The 17,212-nt window shown below is 36.8% G+C and overlaps 1 protein-coding gene across 5 annotated transcripts; it reads right to left on the reverse strand.

Annotated features, from left to right (window-relative positions):
• Positions 1-1,626: 1,626 nt before the first annotated feature.
• CZH18orf54 (chromosome Z C18orf54 homolog) lies at positions 1,627-17,131 on the reverse strand. 5 transcript variants are annotated; one of them, XM_055699366.1, is made up of 9 exons: positions 17,067-17,131; positions 16,468-16,624; positions 15,782-16,111; positions 9,021-9,791; positions 7,370-7,517; positions 6,238-6,346; positions 4,731-4,862; positions 3,126-3,199; positions 1,627-2,240 (listed from the first exon to the last, which is right to left on the reverse strand). In XM_055699366.1, the coding sequence occupies exons 3-9, from the start codon at positions 16,059-16,061 to the stop codon at positions 2,213-2,215; spliced, it is 1,542 nt and encodes a 513-aa protein (XP_055555341.1). In that variant the 5' UTR covers positions 16,062-16,111; positions 16,468-16,624; positions 17,067-17,131; the 3' UTR covers positions 1,627-2,212. The 5 variants fall into 5 exon arrangements, with proteins under 5 accessions (XP_055555341.1, XP_055555340.1, XP_055555343.1 ...); XM_055699365.1 differs by having other exon boundaries at positions 17,032-17,107; XM_055699368.1 differs by having other exon boundaries at positions 1,627-2,261; positions 17,032-17,107.
• Between the last annotated feature and the right edge of the window lie 81 nt (positions 17,132-17,212).

Below are 17,212 nucleotides of genomic sequence, written 5' to 3' on the forward strand. Positions count from 1 at the left end.
TTCATTGTACCTAGGTCTGTGTGCTATGAAAAAAAAAAAAAAAGTTGATCCTGTGCCAAATTCTCCAAAGTGCATTAAACTGATAAAGCAGAAATATCTGGAGGCTAATAACAACAACAACTCCAAAGAATGAGGAATCTCACAAGTAGGGATAGGTATGAGGATTCTCCAAGCAAGAACTAATAAAAAAGACTTTCTAAATAGCAAACAAACCCTGCCCTACCATCAAGAGAAGCTCTAAGGGAGAAGGGGGTGCTTGACATTTGTCCTATGCACCCTTGCAAGCAGGATACAAAGGGAGTGTGGTATAACCTCTAAGTACTCTCACAGGGCACCAAGCCTTAGCTTTGAGTCCACCTCGCTTGCGCTCCCAGCGCCCCAAGGAGTACCTATACACCTAGATGCATAAATCTGCTTTTCTACTGTGAGCTATAAAGGCACAAACTGCCTTCAGGAACAGGAGAGCTATGATGGCTTTAAGCAGTGTCACACTACTTGTGCTGAGCGTTTGAGGTATGCTCAAAATGATGCAGCTTACATACTACGTGTAAGCACCTACACATAGCATCCAGAGTAGCGCAAAAGTAGAGTAAATTCATGATCCATACACAAACATGTATGACATCAGGAAAACCACCTCATCTTTCTTTGCACATCTGAATTCTTTTAATAAAATGACCTTTGGCAAACAGATAGTGGCTTAATGCAGACAACAGTTATACCCACAGTATCAGTGGATTTGTACATTCATGTCTCAGCAATGAAATGTGTTATAAAAAGTTTCTACAAGGAAGTTTTCTAGGAGTGATTTTAATTTCTATACTCTGATCTAACGCAGCATTTAAGAAAGGCCAATAACATCTGCCTGAAATAACACTATTATGTATCACTTATGACCTACGTATATTCTCATGATATCATGACAGCCATAAAATGAAGTCATCTATTACTCTAGCTCTACTTACTAATTCTTAATAGGAAGATGAGAGAAATACATAGGTAATCTTTCTACTTTTTCTTCTGGTTTCATTTCTCAGAATCAGTACATGCTCAGGTACCTGCTTTCTCATGTGTACATACATAAACACGCAGATTAAAAGGAAAGAGTTCACTAGAAAGGCATGTCGCCATATATTTTGTTTACTGACAGCACAAAATGCTAGGCTACATTATGTAAGCCTCAGAAGAGGTGCAAAAGGCTCCTTTCAAAATGTTTGTCAATATATTTCAATTCACAACTCAAGTTACTACTTACAGCTTTTCTCTTTGCCTCTCAATTTGCTGTTGGCAAATGGCATAAGTCCTAGTCCTCTCTCCCATGCACAAGTTCCAGTGCTTATCAGTGGCCTTCACGAGCTAATTCTATTCAATTATGCTGGGGGGCAAAAAAAAATGAAATCTATTACTTCTCTGCCTATTTAGGCCCACTGAAGGATTTGATATGCTCTAAAGCCAAGAACAAAACAAGGAAAATGGAAGGGTGATTAGGACTTCCCAGTAACAGTGACAACTAGCTCTGAATCAGCTCAGCTGAAACTTTCCGTGCCCCTAAACAAGGGCCTTCTCTCCCCAAAGAACCAAGCTTCACTGGGGTGTGAAAGGAGGACAATTCAAAAAGACTTCAGATGCTTTTTGATACAATATATTTGGTAAGTTTGTGGTCATGGAACCACAAGGAACATACAATTACATCAACTCCAGTCCTGTTAGAAAGAACAGCACTGAAAATATTATGTAATTATTTTATTGCTAAACCTCATTGCTTAACTTTACACATGATGTTGATCTTCCCCTGTTTCTAATAGGCCATGTAATAAGTGATGAGTAGAATTGGCCAAATAATTTTTTATAAATTCTTATAAACACACAGATTCTTCCATTAAAATGTTGGCATTATTAATTAAATTGTCCTTAAAAAGTGGTATATCTTGTCACATTGTTAGATCCTGTTGGCAGCACTAATACTCAATTATGCTTTGTAGTAATTACTAAAAAGAACAAATATGTACAGAAATAGTGAATACAACATTTCTGAGAACATGCACTGGTTCAGCCTTCAAAAAAATTCTGACTAGTGGTCAGGCTGACAAGTTATTTAAATTATACAATATTAAAACACTTCTAGGTATCAGCTTCACAGATTTTTATTTTTTTGTTCATCTTCATGATCATCAGTCTTCTCTCAGTGGTTACTGTTATCTTCAACAAGACTTTACCGATGTGACAAATGGTGTAAAACCCTAGATTAGGAAAAATGAAGACTTCAAGAACAGTGTATACGTTACTATATATGTTTAAGACAAAAGGATAATGATTTCTCATAGTTTAACAGTTTGAATGGTAATATAGACAGTTTACATCTCTAACTGTCCCACTTAATTGGTTGTAGAGATTATAAAATACATCAAAATGTTTTTTAAAAAAGAAAATACTTTTTGCAACTGAAATTTTAAATGTGTCTTCTCAAATACAGGTGCTCAAACACACAGCTACTATTAAATTATTACAAAATGGGTATTTAACACAGGATATGAAACTGCAAAACTTAACGTCATAAAATAGCAGATCAATACTGAAAGTCACTATTTTTTTCAATTCAAAAATCCTTTAAAATGTTTTACTTTTACATTATAGAACTATACTCCACAGTTTTGTTGAAACATATGTCCTACATAATAAACTCATTTTCCATTCTGCCTTTTCTCAAACTTATTTCTTTAGTTATTTATAACTGTTTAGTAGGATTCTGCTGATTCCATTAATGAAATCTGTTTTACAGCAATTATTTTCTCACTGTAGTGAAAACCACAATATTTTGTCCCGCATTACATACTACTCCAAGTCTGATTATTTTAAAGTCTATGTGTAGGAATAATTAATCTATTGAGTAGTAGTAATTAATCTATTGATACAAATGAAATACAAATGCTTACTTACAGAGTATGTCTCTGCAACTATCCACTAGCTATTTCTCTGCTCCATGAACTACCATGTTTTTAATTAGTCACTACTGTCTTATTCTTAATAAACTTTTCAGATCACATGACAGCTTTTAGCTAATTGATCATTCCTTTTCTGCACTTTCTGAAAACATTGAAAAGCCAGAAAAAACAATGGTCACTTACTTCTGAATAGAATTAGTAAGAGGGATTATTTCACTGTCACACAGTTTTAATTCAGCCTCTGCTGTTTCAGAAAGCTTAAAAACACACAAAAAAATTGTTAATGGAGGGAAGGAAGAATAGCTGAATATGCCAGAAAACAGGAATCTTTTATAGCACATTCCACTGGAAAGGATTGCCAACAACTTTATAGCATCATAAAGGAAATAAGCTTGGGAGAAATCTCAGGAGGTGGGCTCCTGCTCAAAGCAGGGGAAGCTACGAGGTTACAGCAGGTTGCTCAGGGCTTTTATCCAGTCACATCTCGAAAATCTGCAAGGTCATAGACTGCACAACCTCTCTCTAACAACTTGCTCCACTGCTTGGCTATCTGCAGGGTGAAAAAGTTTCTCCCAATATCCAGTGTGAACCTCCTGTTTCAATTCATCCCCATTCCTCATCCTTCTACTGTGCCCCACTATGAAGACCTGGCTCCATTTTCTTGATACCTTCCTCAAAGGTGCAGGAAGACGCCAATTAGATCCCCCCAAACTTCCTCTCCGCCAGCCTGAACAAGGCCAGCTCCCTCAGCCCCCCACCCCAGACAAGTGTTGTAGCCCCCAACCATCTAGGTACCCCTCTACCAGCTTCCTGACATCACTCCTAAGAGAGGGGCCTAAACCTGGATGCAGCGTTAGAGATGTGGTTTAGGAAGTGCTGGGGGATACAGAGGGACAGACAAGCATTTCTCTTGATGTGTTGCCTGTGCTCCTTCCTGTCCATATAGCCCGGGCCCTGCTGTTCCTCTTCGCTGCCAGGGCACATAGATGGCTCATATTCAGCTTGTACCTACCAAGACCCATTTCATTTCATGAAAATGCCTATTTTATGGGCATTTTCAACAGAACAGTTAGGCAGTGCCCAGCCTGCATTACTGCCATGGTTTCTTTCTTCCCAGGTATGAGTTCTTGCATTTGCCCCTGTGGAATTTTGTAAGGTTCCTGTTGGCCCATTCCCCGAGCCTGCCTGATCCAGGTATATATGGAGCAATTTCATTCACTACCAAGCCTAGGACACAGGGTTTAAGAACCGTATGCAAGCAACACTCCGAAAAAGGTAAACAGTGAGGGTAAAAGTCTATGAAATAATTTTGAAGCAAAAGTGCCACAAAAATACCAACTCACTGATGCCAAAGGAGACAAGGATTTTGATGCATTGCCCCTGAAATAATTGACGGGGATACTACCAGAAGGTAACTTTTTCCAAGCACAGCTGTTCCTAGAGCAGCGGAGAGCAAGCCTGCTCTCTCCGGGCAGGACTGCCTGAGATGTCGCCATCTCCTGGTGCTGCTTTCTGCAGCAGGGCCCAGGCCACTGGAGTTACCGCCCCGCCAGGCAGTGCCCCAAAAAAAGCAGCCGCCGCAGCGAGTGGGAGCGCTGAGCCTCCAGCAAGGCCGAGGGGATGCAGGGCACTGCAGTCACGAACATATTCTGATGCAAACTGGATTGAATCTGCTGCCAGTATTCTATGAAGACTGGAAACCAAAGTCTATAAAAGAACTAACAGTTTTTCCCAGAAATTTACACAACCATTGTGACAAGATATGACATAAGAAAACTGACTACTCACTTTCTCAGACTCTTTCTTTTGTTCAGCAGTTTCAATCCGGCTTAAACTTCCCTGAATTGCTTGAAGTTTAAACAACATTAGCTTCAAAGCTTCAAGGGGCCTGTGATGATGATCTCCAGAAAAAGTATTTTCCTAAACCAAAATGCAAAGAGTTTGTTGATCTTGCAGTGCACATAAAATAATAAAGTGTTTCCTTCTACCTGTTCTTCAAAGGTCTATTTATGAATTGTATATGTATGAAGTCTATTTATAAATTGTACATGTATGATGCTACACTGGTCGTCTTAATTTATGCCACAGTACAGTCAGTGAAGTCCCTGTAAATACACAAATGGTTAGGAAGGCCTGAAGCAACACAGAACGGCTTCAGCCCAGGCTTGTGTGAAATAATTCAAGAATATTGACTGTCAGTCCCTGTAATGCTATGACAGCAGTACTGGAACATGTTTCAACATTTCATGACTGACAGAGCAAGTAAGCTTCCTTAATGATAAGCATAGATTTATGCATAAGATTAGCATCTATATGGTATCTGCTCATTCTATAATCAAAAAAGCAAATTAACTCAAGGTGACAAAAATTTGTGGGTAATTTAGAGATGCTTGTGTCCAGAAACGTCTGATGATCTAGCAAAACCAAGAGAACGGGAAGCATGAAGAATGAAATACAGTGAAGTACCATGCATCAGACAGAATAATTTGAATTACTCATGCACAACCTTGGGCTCTGTATCAATGAACTCCTTCGGGAAACAGAAGGATGTACCACAGTGGAAGAACTTAAAGGGCGCTGCTCTGTTTACTAACAAGATAGGAAAACAGAATCTTAGAGCAGTTAAGATTCAAGGACAACAGGGCAGAAAGTAAATATACCAGCACATAAATGAATAGTATGCCTTTTAACTAGAATACTGGGTTCCGTGCTCATGTCCCTAGCTGAGAAAAGGATAAAGGGTTCATATAACCAAAATTAAAGACTGAACAATATTAAGACTGCCAGGAAGGTGTTTAATATGTAAGAATGGGAATAAAATTATGAATAATCAGAAGAGTAAATACAATCCACAATCCAATTCCAGTGCAAGAGCATAAATAAGAAGAAATATATTATTTAACTTACCTCTTGAACTTGACTCATACCTAACAGTACATCAGCCAGGCTATGAAATTAGTAGTATTAATACATCAATAACAAAAGGAATGTCTTCTTTTACTCAAGGCAGGGAAATTATTATTTAAACAAAACATGAAGTGTACAAGCCAACCTATTACTAAACAAAGCATTTTATAGTTAGATTCTTTCTTAATCATAATTGTGACCAAAGGTTAGATTATAGGATTTAACTACTATGAACTCATCATGCTCAAGTATGACTAAACTATTTCAGTTAGACTTTCTACTTCATACATTATAGAAGAAGAAAAACCAGTTTACAGGTACTCCCCCTTCTAATATTTACCAGTCTTATATTTTGGGCATTCAGAAATACATACTCACTTTTACTGACCTTACTTTTGTCATGTAAACAGTCTTCCAAGAATTTGTGTATGATATCTGCCTTGGGGAATGGTAGAGCATCCTCCACATCCTCACAGCACACAGGCACTGATGGTTTGCTAAACCAACATTAAACATGCAATGGAGAATAACAACAGGCTTATAAACTAAAATAATTGGTTTAGGATACAGTCATTATGATGAAACCAGATATACTGCATAACTGCAACACCAAAGGGGCACTGAGTAGTCTTGTCAGCACTTTGGTGTATGTCAGAGAGACTTGTAAATATTTGTTCCAGCTTTGCCAGTATAATCAAAACATGGGTAGCCATAAATATCAACAAAAAATGCAAGGTAAGGACTTCTTAGCTATGATTTATTACACATGGGTGTTCTTCTTACACTTGGTACTCCTCCACTAACACTCTGGTGGCTAGCAGGAGGTTAGATTATATATCTCTCTGAACAGGAGCATGAGTAGTACCACTTCTGTTACCACATGCAGGAATGCTACATTTTGACACTCTTGCCTGTTAAATATTGCCAAAATTAACCAATAGTTCAAAATCTTCTGAGGTAAAGGGAAGCCAAGAGACAACACCCAGAACCACATATACCTAAGTCGCTTCTTCAAAACCATAGGAAATACTAGTATATTTTTAGCACTTTTGATCCTGTGAAATAACCTCTCAGCTCTTGGGATAACCAGAATTTCACTCCCAAGACCCCTCCAAAACTTCCCAAGCCCCCACTGCTTTTTTTAAACAAGGGACTTCCCACTATTAACTTGTTTTTCATAAATTATTAATCATAAACTAGTAAATATGTCAATTTAAGTTCCATGAAATAATTTTTCTCTTGAAACAAGTATTTCTTACATATCATCAATATACAAAGATGTTACTAAAAGGCAACAATAAGTAATATTGATAGCACTCCTTGCAAGTCAGTGAAAAAGGGAAAGCAGTACCCCAATCCCCTGACCTTGAAATATCAAACATTTAGCACTAGCAAGAAATCTAATAGTCAATCTTTTATGTGCATGCCACAGCACAGTTACTTATAATCTATATACAAAAGCAATTAAATACATTATGCATTTTCACAAACAAATTAGTCCAAAATCTTTATTGACTTACAAAGCACCTGGAACATTTTCCCATGTCATCTCTGCTCCTAGTATATCTGTTGTAGGATTACCATCATTTTTCAGATTATCTGACAAATCTTCAGTTGAACCCTCCAGACCTCTGTTGACCTTCAAGGTAAGTAGATCAAGCTGGTCCTCTAAAAAAAAAACAAACACCAGGACACAATGTGTCCAACCCTCTTCAAGGGCATTATTTCCCTATTTTAATTTGATGTGATACTCAAAGGAAATTACTACAAATCAGTTAGCAGTAAAAATATTTTACAGAGAGTACAGCATCAATACAACTCCTTTGGTTATCTTGGACTGGCACATAAATCCTCAGTACCAAATGGGACCTGCAAGGTTCTAGCCAGTACATATTTAAAGTAGTCAAACGTTTTTGGTTTTGTTTTTTTTTTTTTTTTCTAACTTACGCAAACTAAGTATCATATGCAGTATTCAAGATTAATGTTTTTCATGTGCTTTCATACTATAGAAAATATAATCAATATTAATTCGCAATACAATGTTAAATATTGCTTATTAATACTGTAAGTCCTCAGGTTAGTTTTCTTACTATTTTTGTACAGGTTTTTCTAAGAGCTGATTTTACAGGCACTTGGGAGAGAAACCACGCAACATATACATGCAAATCACATACACATACACAATCACATATGGGTCGAACATTTAAAAATAGGTTGAGACAAGCACTCAAAGTGACAGACACATTCTCACATTTTTTTATACCTAGCCTATTCATGATCAGTAAAATTTTCTGTGTGAAGAAAAAAAAGATACAACCCTGGATGTAAAGTTCATCATGCATACACATTAGGAAGGTATTTGCATATCTGACATTTTGTTGCTTTGAATTCACAACATAAACAACATTTTAACTTAGTTTTTATATATAACCTCTTGGAAAATGGGGAGACCAGTATTTATGCTTTGCATAACAAAAAAATTATTTTTCTTTTTAAATGAATGAACTTGGAAATGAAGGTAATTAACACTTTGAAATGTTAATCTTTCATATCAAAGCAAGTCTTGCTGATATTTCATAATACAAAGATGGTGCTTCACCACAGGACAGCCTTCTGGCTTCAGAAGAGCGATGGTCTGCTGCAAATAGTAGCTACATGAGAAAGGAAAGTCTCCACATAAACTGAAGGCACTAGATAACCTAAATATATGGGTTACAAAGACCTCCTGCTGACTGCATAAAGTAGAGAAAAAGATTGCACAATAAATGGTATTTTTTACCAATGTGACAGGTTCATTTACACTATGTTTAGGAATCTCTTTCCCCCAGGGTTACAATTCATGTAATGTAATGCTTGAAATTCTATTAAAAGTATTTATGGAATTAATGTCATTATCTTGCATTAAGATACTAAATATGCCACAGCAACAAATACTTTGCTGTAAAAGTAATGCTTAAATATTGATTTATATATGAAAACTAAACAGTATAAAAGCTGTTTAACTTGGTCAGCTACTAGTAAGTGCTTCAAGGGATTTGTCAGAGATGGAAGTGAATAAATCTAGTGTACAGTGCAGTCAGACCAACATAGCTAGTGTTGATTTAAAAAAAAAAGTACAAGTCTTTATATGCGTACCCTCAAAATTAAAACATAAATATGAAATATAGTTACCTCTAAATGGCTTTTTAGTATGTCTTGAAAATGAGTTATCAGATGGGAAGCATGCATCTGGACTGTCATAGTTGCAACTTCCTTCTATTTTGTTATCACTTCTCAGATCCAGGCAAGCATTTTGTTCAAAAAAATTAGAACAGTCTTTATCTACAGAGTGTCTTTTTCTCAGTATCTCAAAAGCTTGTGGAGAGGAAGCTTTTCCTTGTATATTAGAACTTTGACCATCGCTTTCTTTGGTTGATCCAGAAAAAAGGCTGTAACTCTTAAGCCAGACTGGGTAATGAAAATTGGCAACACTACTTATCTCAGATACTCTTAAGTCAGACTTCTGACTGGTAAGCCACCTTGGATAATTCTTAGAAGTGTTAGATTTCTCTGCAAAAGACAAGAGTTTCAAACTTCCTTTAGAGGAGACAGAACTGCACCTATCCGGTGCAGACACATTGTGTTTCTTTTTGCTGAAGTCTTTTTGTGGATTCTGGTGAGCAACAGCTTTCTCATTCTCCTGGAGACTGAAACCACTTGCAGTATCAAGTAACGAGGTTTGACAAGGGCAGAAAGATGTTTTAAGGGACCATCTGTTCCACTCACTACTTTGATGCTCTGATTTAAGAAGATTGTGTTGGACAAAGGGCAGTGATCCATCTGCTGGAAATGCTAACAGATCATCTGTCGCAAGACTAATGGAGTCTGGGTCACACTCACTCTGCCTTCTAGAGGGTGAGGCAAGAAAACCCAATCCCACATGCCGATTAAAATCATCCAATTCTGAAAAACAAAGATATTTTACATGACTTGCTATACTTCAAGCTTACGAGGACACATTTGTAAGATCTAACATGAAGTAATAGTTAAAAGATGAAATATATTCTTTACCATGGGGTACTGAATTACAGTTCTTACAAGAACAGTTCCATTTCTAATCAGGATCTTGATAGGAACCTTACCTATCAAAAGTTACCCCTCCTTTCATAGTACATTTACAGCTTTGAATATTTTCTTTAACTTTTTGAGAAACAAGCAGTCAACATTATACAGTCCATTTTTAGTTTCACATTCAGAACTATGTATTTTGCAGATACATCCTTAGTATTTCAGACCTAGTAGCGATGCTTCCTCCACACAGTAATGTCAGGGATGGCCTTTCCCATACTGAAACTGAGCATATTTACTAGAGAAAAAAGGTGGCTAAAAGCAGCAGCTTGCAAGGCAAGTAGCCAGATAATGGCCCTACAGATGCATTTTGTGATTCTACAGAAATTTACATGCCTGACAGTTTTTCAGGGAAGAGTTATAGTATTAAATCCCTTTTTTTAACAGAAGCTATGAAGCTCTTTGATTCACAAAAAATAGGTTTGCCTCAACTAGTACCTGGAAGTGAGGGGTTTTTTTCCTCACTTCCACTGTAATATACAGATTTCAGTTACTGATATTAAAGACTACTGTAAGATACAAAACATACAGCTAATAAAAAACCATACAAAATAGACTAGGTAATACATGAACGGAGCTAATAAGACTTCTGCAAAGAACAGGGAAATTTCAGCGTAAAATGTGAGGAGATGACACGTTTCACAGAACAGTTTCTCATTTTTAGTGATAATCAGAATCCTTATTTTTGTTTGGGAGATCAGTTAAACATAACTAGAAGGTGGTTTGTACTGAAAAAATATAATCCAAAAGCTAAACACTGCTAAAAAACTGCAGTCTTGATAAAAGAAAGAAAAGTGTGAAACTAGAGGAAGGTTATAGGTAAAAAAAAAAAAAAAAAAAAAGTCCTGAATAATACAATATGCTACCATAGCTATCCATGCCAATGCAACCCAAGAAAGCATCCTTTTTCAGGTATGAAGTGTGCCTGTACTTAGGACTTTGTTATTTTAGATGTAACAGCCAAAGCATTTCCATTATAAATTAGCTCAAGCACAGTTATCTACTCTAAAGTGCTGTTAGTCTGCTAAACTACAGAAATTGCTGCTAAGTCATGTTGCAGATTTTCTACTTGAATATTTTTGTTGTAGGAACCTCAGGAGGTCAGTGTTTACTGGTTTTATATATGCCTTTTTCTTGTTCTGAGTTTCCCTTTTTGAAGGATTTAGAGAGTGAAGAAAAGCTGCTGATCAACCTAAGTTGGTAACAGAAAGGGTATTTAAAATCCTTATTAAATGCATCTTTTTGGCAGTTCTAAATTGCTGTTAAATTAGAAGTTCAATACTAAATTTTATTCATTGCACATTCAGGAAACTGTTTTTTTCATTTAGGAAAGAAGATTAGAATGCTTCATTATTTTAAGCAGTGCAAGCAAAAATAATCAATTTTGTAATTTTTTTCCAAAGCTTGATTATTTTCAAAATTGGTGAATATGTATATATTGTAATAAACTGATTCTTATGCTTTAGTTTATTGCTCCTTAAAGCTTGTACTCAAAACATCAGTTTTGGAAGAATGGGTTTAAAATTTATAATAATTATAATTTGTAAAAGTTATGCAGTAGCATAAATTTTGTAACTAACAATATTGATACACTGTTTTTTCTTTTTGAGTTCTTTAGGACTGTTATGTTAGCATCAATCTTAATTACTTGAACTGCATATATTATATAATAGTAAAATGTATTTTTTAAAGTTTCAAGTGGCTTTCCTCAAGCAAAATGCATTGCTACTTAGAAATAATCAAAGACTAGCTTTATCTCAGGTGAATACTCTTGTGCCCTTTTTGTTCAGAACACATGCTTATAAAAATGTGTCTTAATTATATCAGTTTATGTATTTTATATTAGGCAGCTCCTCTGTCTTAAACTTACTCTGAATTAACCTTCTACTGTTGAACAACAATGACTTTTGCTTCACCTATTTTATTCATATTGAATGTATTAACAGATAAAGGTGCAAAAACATTCTTCCCTTGAGGAAAATGCATCCATATTCAAACAACTTAAATATTTTTTGAAAAATGCTTTAAATGTAACATTGTATTGGAAATCTTTCGTTTCAGATTTTTGTCAAGAAGTTGCAAATTAACACTAATTGCTTCAATACTGTCCTTTTCATGAGGATAAATGCATAAAATTTTCTATATAGGGTCTAAAGAGTAACTTTTTATCTTAGATAAAGGTTAAGCTCTACAGTGAAACGACTGCTGTAAATTGCAAAACATCCTGCAGTTATTTCTGATAGATGCTGATGTAATTTGCATGCATATTTGTGATATATTACATAAGTATTTCCAGTAACCTCATCTTGAGTAAATAAAGCTTTATCAGTAGCTGTGTATTTCACTCACCTATGTATTCTCCAGAATGACTTGCATCCATCAGTCTACTAAGTATTTTTCTCCAATATAATTTTTTTTAGTCTGCCATTGACTCTTGCTCTTTGTACTTAATGGTTGGAGTGAGCTAGTTTTAGATAATTAGTTTAAATGGGAAACTCTGAGGTGAATACTCTTGTTGCTTGCCTTGTAGAGTATATTCTGCTAAAATAATGATACGTACTTGAATGTATTTATGTGAGGGAAGTTAAAATGGCTCTACAGTAGATGAATCCCTGTGTGGTATTACAGTATACTTAAGTAAGCCAAATCCATATCTCAAATAATTCGGTGCTCATAGTATCACTTTTCTGTAAGCTGATTCTACTGTGCTACTTTTGCCTTAGGTATCTAATTCCTTACTTTGGGTGAGCAACAAAACTGAGAAGGCCAGGGTGATTTTTTTGTGAGGATGGTGATTAGAAAATAAAGGATGGGTATAAGCAGGTTTACATGGCTGTTGAAATCTCCATTGTAATACTATCTTTTTTTCATGGGAAGAGATAGGTAGTTATTTATGTCTTACTTACTAATACTAAACACTTCTAAAATTTTTAATTGGATGCTATATATAGAATAGTTTAAAATGAAAGATGACTGATCTTTCTGCTGGCAACTTAGGTTGATATGAGTTTTACTTGGAAGCTTTAAAACTGATGTTTCTGTATCTGCCACAATGTTTGAATGTTTCCTTCAAACATATCCTCCTGCAATGTCTCAAACTGTACTAAATTGAGCGATACTTCTTGAAGTCTGCCTATTTACTAACAGAACTTCATTTTAAATAGAATATGGTTTTAATTTTTGATAAGCTGCTGAATTTTAAAGAGGTTTTTGGGGCCACCAAGTATTTTGGATCATGCAGAGAATATATATTGTACTGTAGTAATTTTTTATTTACATTTGTATGATGTGATATAATAGATGTGAATGTTAATCACTGCTTAACTATGTTAATAAAGTTGTTTAAATATAGATGTTGCGTTTCAATTTTTAATGAAAGTGAAAATTTCATGTTCAGTTTGTTTTGTCTGACTCAGTAGGGCACTCTTCTGGTTCACACATGTAAGTTCTGGAGTCTCTTGAATAAGGAGGATTTTCATTTTATCTGAACAAAAATGATCTTTGGATAAGTTAAGGTCAATTCAGTTTAGATGTTTTATGCTGCTTGGGGGCAGATAAATGTAGACATAGGAGGTTTACCTGAACTGAAATGAATGTTTGTTGGGTGATACTGATAACTGCTCTACTACTGAGAAATGTTACATTGACTGTATTTTTGTTTGAAACAGCTGATGCTAAGTCTGATGAAATTGGGGGAGGGATCATTCTCATTACTTGTATTTATCAGTAATCTGAATAAAAATAGGAGTAAAATAAATTAAAATTATTCAAGACCTTGAACCAAACCTTGCAGCGGTCTTAGTCTAATTTTATCTAGCTTTTATGGGGTGATAATACAAACTGCTTAAAGATCTGTTCTTCAACTTCTATAACTTCCTGATACAGGAAATATGAAACTAACAGTAGTAGCTCTCTGGAAAAAATCCACCCATGTTAATTTGAATGTTTTATGTTCACTTCCAACTTCCAATACTTAACAGTTGGTCAATAACATATAGACTATCTAGACCAGGGGTCCTCAAACTTTTTAACCAGGGGGCCGGCGCGCAGATGAAGTGGCAGGCAGTCATTTGCGGCTGCTTGGTTTCCCCCCCCCAACCCCCGGCGGGGGGGTTCTGTAAATACCGGGGGCCAGATTGAGGACCCTGGGGGGCTGTATCCGACCCGCGGGCCGTAGTTTGAGGACCCCTGGTCTAGACAATTACATGTGTCTAGCACAGGTAGCTGCTGTATTGTAATGATTAAATTCAATAAAATATGATGTCATAACTATTAAGTAAATTCATAATAATTTATAATAGAAAGTAATTGCTGCATTCTTGGCTGAAAGTCTGCTTGACTAAGGACTTAAATTTCTGCCTCTGGAAAGTGAAGACCATGGAATAGCTGTTGACAGCACTGTAGGTGTGTAGAGACCAAATTGATTAGACAATAGATCAATTCCTGTTGGCTATAAGACATGAGTACACCAGTAACTGGGGGGGTAGTTTTGTTTTTGTCTTTCAAATAGCCCTTCCCACTCCCATTCTGTTGTGGGGTACTTGTGATAGAGCATGCTGCTGTCAGTGGGAGACAAACAAAACTGACTCTATTGACTCAGTCTGATCTTAAGCTATGGCTTCTAATTTTGAGTCTGAGGTTAATTACTACTTGTATATACAAACAAGATGAGTAGAGTAACTACTAACATCTTAAGCGAAATAAATGTTATGACTAAGTTTGCACTGTTGCAATCTGACCACAAAGGATTGTCCTTTCAACGTGTTATGCTATTACTTTTTCTTGCAAAACTTTGTGGGTGGCTTTTTATCTCATTTAAAGATATACTTGAATGAAAAATAAAGTATGTCAATAGGAATATTGTAAGCACATCATAGTTTCTTATGTATGTTAAATACCTAAAGAAAAGATGGTAGCTTTTGTTATCTCAGAATGACTCAATGAAACATACTGATTATATAAAATATTAATGTGAAATGCACTTCTTTCAGAGGCATTTGCCCTTGTTTTGCGTAAAATGAGCAATATATACCATTAAAACCCCCCAAAAACCACCCAAATATTAATCTGATTAATGACAGGCTTAAAATGAAGCATTTTCCTAATAATTAGTCTAAGGAAAACATGCAATTATGCTACATATTTATTAATGCATATATGGTATAAGTGATGGCATATAAGGAATTACTTTTGAATCATACATTTTTTCAGGGTTTTTTATGACACTTCTTTTTTTGTCAGACTTAATTAAGTCTTTATTCAAGCTAACTAATAGTAACAAAAGCCAATTCAAACCCATAAATGTTACCCAGCTGTGTGAGACTTCAGGCCCAAAAGTACATCTCATAAAAATCTATGGATAAGAGGCAAATATTGCTCTAAGACAGAGCCCCATTTAAGGGAACTCCCTCAAATAATTAGATTCTGATGTTACTTACTCTGGAAACTGATTCCCTGCCCCCCAAGATTCAGGTTTAAGCTATGATTTACACTGTCTTTAGTATATATGCACACACAGAAAACACAACTTGTATCCCATACTCTGTAATTTGTTACTGCATGTATGAGCACGGTCATGAAGTCTTACCAATCCACCAAGCACTTACAAAAAAGCATTATACAGAGAATGACAAATATTGCTAGTTATAACGAAGCACCATTTACTGTACCACCATAAAGACTTGCATGCAGTTGTGCAGGGACTATTCCTTCAACAAAACACACCTGGTGCAAGATGAGAAGCTGCAATACCATGGGCAGTGAAAACAAAAGAACAGAATGGCAAACACCAAAACTTATGAAACAACATATTTGCAGAGACATACCATGTTTTCCTTTGGTACGATGCTTTGAAAACTTAACTTGTTTGGGAGTGTTTTGACATATGCAGATTTTTCCAGTGCTTATTTCTGAAGATGTGAGACTTAAATCAAAATCTTCAATATACGCCTCCAAAGCCTCAGAAGCAGAGCTGTAAAGCTTGCCCTTGTAGTGGATCAAGGTGTTTGAGTACGGAGTATTGCTGTCAGTGCTATAGCTTGTTAAAAACGAAGATACTGTTGAATCAGGAGAGCAGACGCAGCTTTCTTTTATTGAGCTTGTCATGGCTTTTATCCAGGTTTCTGCTAGAATCTTTACTCATTTTTTTTATGAATCTAAATGGAAAAAGAAACGGAAGTGCAAGTGATCGTCTGCACTAAAATGTCATCTCACAAACCGTAATGTACTAAGGATTTTTTAACTTTTGTTCTGTAATTCTTATTTTCCTGAAAATTACTGTTTAGCTATTCAAATTGCTGTTTTTCAAATAAATTTGTCATACATACATACATACCACCGCTGGAATCCTCAGCAAACGTGTTCACAGACAAAAAGACAAGTAGCTTAGCATAAAACCCCTAAACAACTCCATGTCACAAGAGCAGGAAGGCATCACCCTTGCTGGTATCTGTATACAAGCGGAACAGGTACATACAGCAAAAAATTTTACGAGCCCTGTGGGAGCACTTACAATTGTCTTGTCTATACAATTTATAGTCAACTGAATCCAAGATGCCTTTGTAACCCCACAATCTGTAAATTGAAGAGCTGGAAGCACAGACTGGTTCCAAATGCAGTAATCGGGATGGCCAAGATCACTGAAAGAAACCTAACGGTTCACTTCACCCCTGTAGGTAAAATACCATTTGAAAAACTTGTTAAGGTGTTAAAGAAACAGGTGCTGTAACAAGGAATAACGATTAATAACTTTGTTATATCCAGTACCGCACACATACAAGGATCATCATGCAATGGCAGCATAAAGATTTATATGAAAAAGGCACAGTGAGGGTTAACTCTTCCAGGCCGAGCGGTGTTCCCCGGGAAGCCGAGCTGGGCACCGGCCCAGGGGCTGGGCGACCGGCCTAGGGGCCTCCCGGGCCCCATTCTCACACAGCACCTAGCGGGCCCGCACGGGCAAGGCCCGGCCGCGGCAGGCACCCCCCAACCCCCTTCCCCTCAGAAGGGCCGCCTAAAGAAGCACGGCCACTTCGCTACGCCAAAAGAGTACACCAACCAAACCCGCCAGCCCTACCCCGGACACCCCCCACCCACACCAGCCACCCCTACAAGCTTCCCCGCGCAGCGTTTTTGAAGAGACCGCGTCCCTGTACAAAATGGCGACGCGCAGGCGCAGTGGCGGCCGGCGCGGCGCGAGCGGGACTACAGCTCCCGGCATGCCCCCGCGGCAGGAAGGCGTGGAAGGCGGGCGGGGA

The sequence above is a fragment of the Falco cherrug genome, chromosome Z, assembly GCF_023634085.1.
Source record: "Falco cherrug isolate bFalChe1 chromosome Z, bFalChe1.pri, whole genome shotgun sequence".
Taxonomy (NCBI): domain Eukaryota; kingdom Metazoa; phylum Chordata; class Aves; order Falconiformes; family Falconidae; genus Falco; species Falco cherrug.